General features: G+C 41.7%; 1 protein-coding gene across 1 annotated transcript; it reads left to right on the plus strand.

Annotated features, from left to right (window-relative positions):
- The first annotated feature begins 316 nt into the window (after window positions 1-316).
- On the plus strand, window positions 317-5398 carry LOC147198118 (toll-like receptor 7). Its single transcript, XM_086124447.1, has 2 exons — window positions 317-344; window positions 1661-5398. Exons 1-2 carry the CDS (start codon window positions 330-332, stop codon window positions 4796-4798), a joined length of 3153 nt encoding a protein of 1050 aa, XP_085980573.1. The 5' UTR covers window positions 317-329; the 3' UTR covers window positions 4799-5398.
- The last annotated feature ends 416 nt before the right edge of the window (window positions 5399-5814 follow it).

The raw sequence follows: 5814 nt of genomic DNA on the forward strand, positions 1-5814 counted from the left end.
TCGAAACTTGTCTCACTGAAGACTTTTCCTCCTCATCTGAAACTCACGTCTGCTAACCTGTCTGATCTGCTGATGCTACTTGATGTTTCGTATTGCATTACTAAAAGAGACTTTCTGCCATTTGGGCACAAAAACTGTCGCGGCTCAACACATTAGTTGAAGTCGCCATGATCGTTCAGTCAATAAAATCATGCTAAAAGTGCGGTATGAAAAGGGAATAATTGCATGCGATTCTATAGGGAAGTGATACTGAGTAAACAGTTTATTTTTCAAGCACCTGGTTCTTTCATCTCTCACTGACTATTGGATTGAAATCTCTCGTGAGCATCATGTTCTTTCTTCTGGTAAGTAGCTTTGATTCTTACTTTTGTCCTGTAAGATATTTAGATTTATAAGTCATGGTCAGGTAGATTGTTATCAGGACTTTTGTACTGAATAAACAAAAGTTCTGCCTCCATAAAATAATGTTTATATCATTTAGTATCATGTTTCTTGTTCCGAGTGTAGCTTATCAGGGTGTGAAACTGCACCCACCGTAACGACAGCTGTTTCTAACATTTGGTTACCTACAATAATATGCTGATCAGCACTTCCACATTGTATGACTATTTGGGCATTAAAAAAACATATGTTCAAGCTGATGATTAAAACAACAAAACATCTCTTGAAAAATTAACCTCAATACCTCCCAGTATGTGCTGATTCAAGTTTTTCTCAGATGCTTTGGTACATTTCTCAGCTCAGAATTGAACTTCTCAAAACTGTTACTTTCAATTTTCACATTATTGTATCACTTGTGCACATCATAAAGCAGTCTCTCATTTCTTTGAACAAGTTGCAAATGGTTTGGCAGATCCATGCAAGCGATTATGTACAATCTCTGCTGTTTCCGACATTATCAATTACCGTACTTATGTCATGTTGATCAAAATATATATATATAATGAATTCGATCAATGTTGAATTGCTTCACACCCCACAACATTTTGGCATAAAAGTCCATCCATCCGTTCATCCATTATCCCTACGACTTCATCCTGCGGGTGTGCCATCTTTGGGCAGTAGGCGGGGCACAGCCTGAACTGGTTGCCAGCCAGTCGCAGGGCACACATAGACTAACAACCACTCCCACTCCCACTCACAGCTAGGGACGAAATCGAAACCTGCACCTCTGCACCGTGAGGATGACGTGCTAACCATTCGGTCCCCATGCCGCCATCATAAAGCAATGTGACTCTTTCGTCCGTGCACAACGACTCAAAGACTCCTTTTGATGGCACTGACATGTTCAGTCCCACAAATATTTACTTTTGAAAGATATACTCAGGGTTTTGACACCGAAATGGTTTCTGCAGAGGAATCGTGTAGTTTTGTTATTTGTTTATTTTGAGAAACTCACTTACTGTTTTACAAATTTCAATTCCGGTCTGAGAAATGTTCAAAAGTGACTGAGAAACTCACAAAAATTAATCTGTCATGGGTATGTGGGTAGATAAATCCTACTCATTTAAAAACACACAAAAAAGATAATTTGTCATCATTGGATTATATTTTAGCTTCATTTAGATTTTTTCATTTCCGCTCCTTTTAAGCGATGGGAGTCTTGGTGCCATCTCTTGACCAGTATCCACTGCGATTGACTTTCTGTGCTTCCATACAGATGGGCGTGGCACTCCTAGGGCTTGTCGGCTGTCCTTCCAAACGGGCAGCTATCACTTTATACCCCAAAACTCTGCCATGCAGTGTAACTGAGTTCGACAACGGGAGCTCGGTAAAGGTGGACTGCAGCGCAAGAGACCTAAAGGACGTCCCAAAAGGCATTCCAAGAGACACCACCAATCTGACGCTCACCATCAACCATATACCCAAGTTGAACTCTACCTCTTTTGGCAGCTTGGAGAACCTGACTGAGCTTGACATGAGGTGTAACTGCATGCCCGTTAAAATCGGATCCAAAGATCACATCTGCACCGAGAGTTTGGTGATCGAGGAAAATACGTTCACAAGCCTACGGAATCTACGAGCGCTCTATTTAGATGGAAACCAACTTAGCAGCATACCTAAAGGACTCCCTTCCGATCTAGTTCTGTTGAGCTTAGAAGTCAATCACATCTATCAAGTTTACCGCGCAAATTTCTCCACAATCAGAAGCGTTGAGATGCTTTATCTTGGTCAAAACTGCTACTATCGAAATCCGTGCAATTTTTCCTATCAAATCGAAGATGGCGCCTTTTCACAGTTTTGCAATTTGACTCGGTTGTCTCTCAAGTCAAACAACTTATCTCTTATTCCGCACCAACTGCCTACAAGTCTGAAGGAGTTGTATCTTTACAACAATAAGATCGAGAAGGTCACAGGAAACGATTTCAAAAACCTAACCAATTTGGAGATTTTGGATTTAAGCGGAAACTGTCCACGATGTTACAATGTTCCTTTCCCATGCACACCTTGCCCGAATCAGTCTCCACTTCATATAAGCAAGTCAGCTTTTCAAATGTTGACCAAACTCAAGACTCTCCGTCTGCACAGTAACTCTTTGAGGTTTGTGATGCCTGAATGGTTCAACGGTACAAGAGAACTGAGAGTCCTTGATCTCTCACAAAACATTTTAGCAGGAGACATCGAAAGGACACATTTCCCACATTTTCTGAGCAAATTGGTAGAATTGGACCTTTCATTTAATTATGAACTACAGCAATATCCCCAAACTCTAACTTTGAGCAGGCACTTTTCCGAGCTTCAGTCTCTTAAAATCCTTCGCATAAAAGGCTTTGTGTTTCAGCAGCTGACACCGGAGAGCATTGCTTCATTAAAGACTCTCCTCCACTTAGAAGTTGTAGACCTGGGCACAAACTTTATTAAAAATACAAACCTTAGTATCCTAACGGGATTGCCAAGTTATAAAATGGTCAGTCTCTCTGACAACAAAATATCAGCCTCATCTGAAGAGCCAAATGCCGTTGGAGGAAATGAGAAGTCATTGCTCTGGCCTCATCTACTGGCCGACTACCAAAAAAAGGAAGTGCGAGAAATGCGGTACTTCCGATACGATGAAGATGCACGTAGCTGCAAAGCTAAAACTAAAGAATTTGGAGTCGCTAAATCTTTTGCCAAAAAGGAATGCACTAAATATGGAAAAACACTGGATATCAGCAGGAATAACATATTTTTTTTGCATGCGGGTTTTTTAAATCTGTCCGAGCTGCGGTGCCTTAATCTATCGGGAAATGCGATGAGCCAAAGTCTGAATGGTTCGGAATTTAGCTACCTGACTCATCTCAAATATTTAGACTTCACATTCAATCGTCTGGACTTGCAGTACGCCACTGCTTTCCAAGAGCTGAAGAATCTCAAAACACTTGACATCAGCTACAATGACCATTATTTTGAATCCGAGGGCCTCATTCACATGCTGAACTTCACAAAGCACCTAAAAAAACTGCAAACACTGCGCATGAACCACAACAAGATTTCTACTTCGACAAACACCGAGATGGAGAGTGAATCTTTGGAGAGACTTGAGTTCAGAGATAACCGACTAGATATGTTGTGGAGAGACGGGGACACCAGATTTGTCAATTATTTCAAGAAACTGCTGAACCTGAAGGTACTTGACATCTCCAAAAACAACCTCAATTTTATCCCATCTCAAGTGTTCAGCGGCCTGCCAGACAAGTTGTCGGAGCTCTACGTAAAAACCAACAGATTGAAATCGTTTCCATGGGAAAAACTGCAGCTCATACGATCGCTGGAAGTCTTAGACCTCAGTGAGAACAGTTTATCAACGGTTCCAAGAATGCTCTCAAACTGCACCAGATCTCTCAAGAAGCTCTTCTTGCAAAAAAACCAAATCTTGACCCTCACCCCAAACTTCCTCAAGGACGCACATAACTTAACGTATTTGGACGTTAGTTTTAATCACATACAAGTCATTGAGAAATCGAGCTTTCCGGATGACGTCGTCAATCAGATGGTAATGCTACTTTTGCATAATAATGATTTTATCTGCTCATGCAACGTCACTTCTTTCATCACCTGGCTCAACGACACCAAGGTACCAATCCCCAGACTGGCCACAGATGTGACCTGTGCCGACCCAGAGACACAACGAGGCCAGGCCGTGATCTCGGTTGACCTGCTGGCCTGCCAACACAATGACTTGTCCATCATTCTCTACACGCTCAATGCTTCCCTGGTCCTGAGTTTCCTCATCCTGTGCATCTCCAGTCATCTTTTCCTGTGGGACGTCTGGTACATCTACCATTTCTGCCTGGCCAAGCTCAAGGGCTATAGCCGCTTACACTCGCAGAGTGCTCTCTTTGATGCCTTTGTGTTGTATGACAAAGAAGACCCCGCAGTGTATGAGTGGGTTACAAAGGAAATGTGTCTCCATCTGGAGGAGCGAGGAGATCGTCGGGTAACTTTGTGTCTGGAGGATCGAGACTGGATTCCCGGCTACCCCCTGATTGACAACCTCTCACAGAGCATCCAAAAGAGCAAGAGGACCGTATTCATTCTCACCAATAAATACATCAAAAGCGGGAACTTCAAGACGGCTTTCTATATGGCCCAGCAACGGTTAATGGATGAAAAAAACGACGTTATCGTCCTGATCCTCTTGGAGAAAGTGCCTTGTAATTCCAAGTACTTCAGACTGCGGAAAAGGCTGTATAAACGCTCCATTCTCGAGTGGCCAACAAACCCTCAAGCTCAGCCATATTTCTGGTTCAGCGTTAGAAGCGTTTTGGCCACTGAAAGCCACAAGCAATACAACAGCCTCTTTAAGGAGACACTGTAAAATAGTCCAGTAGGACCAGTTTCGCTGTACTAACACCTCCTGCTGCATTCTCCATTAGGTATCTGCTTAAGAGTGATAAATTCTAACTTGTACTTTTTTCTTTTTCTTTTTCTTTGTTTTTTTATTTTTTTGCTTAATGATATTGTTTAACTTCTCTTAATAATACAGTTCAGAATGTCAAAATGCTACATTTCCTGTTCATTTAATAACTGTTATTTTGGTGACAGTTTGAACTGTCATAATTTAACCCTTTCATGTGCCCTGTAACCTGATAACATGATAAGCTGTCCACTGTAGCGACCGCTGTCCCTGAAAGGGTTAATTCACTTTACAACCAATTGCCTACGAGACACTCAATCATTTTCACGGAATTGCGTTCCACTTTGGATGGTCCACTATACGAGCGTTTTGATGATCGTATCGAAATGTCTATTGTAGAAAGGCTCCGCTCTGAGGTCGGCAACAGATCTTCATGCTCAGTCATACTTGTGGGTCAACTTGCAAAGTGTTTCAGCCATCGCCCCTGAAAGCCACGAGCGGTGCAAATTACCTTTAAGATTTGTTAAACGTCCACAAATGATGTTTTGTGCACTGTGAACATTCTACCATCATAATTCAAATAAAAACAACACTGTAATCACATGAATGTTTCCTTGCGGCCATCAAACACTTCTCATTTGTTCACCTTTTTATGAAACAGGGAAGTGATGCACCAACGCACTTCTTCTTCTTTTCTATTTCTGTAGCAGAACTCAGTGTAGGAACCTGTCTGAGGGTTGGCACCTATGTTTGATTAGGAGGGGAGGTTATAGAAAAAAACCAACTATTTAAAAAAAATTTTTTTTACATGTGTTTCCAGCATTTATAGCCAGACAAAGCATTTGGGAATCCAAAGGAATCAGTGAAGCATCCGCAATGGTGAGTGTCACAGATCCAAACTTCTCTATACATTTTTCTAGTTGTAAATGTCTCCTCCAAGCAATACGCAGGCAGAAATGTTTGTGAACGCCTTTGTT

Source organism: Hippocampus guttulatus, chromosome 11 (assembly GCF_054856545.1).
Source record: "Hippocampus guttulatus isolate MCC_2025c chromosome 11, RoL_Hgut_1.0, whole genome shotgun sequence".
NCBI lineage: Eukaryota > Metazoa > Chordata > Actinopteri > Syngnathiformes > Syngnathidae > Hippocampus > Hippocampus guttulatus.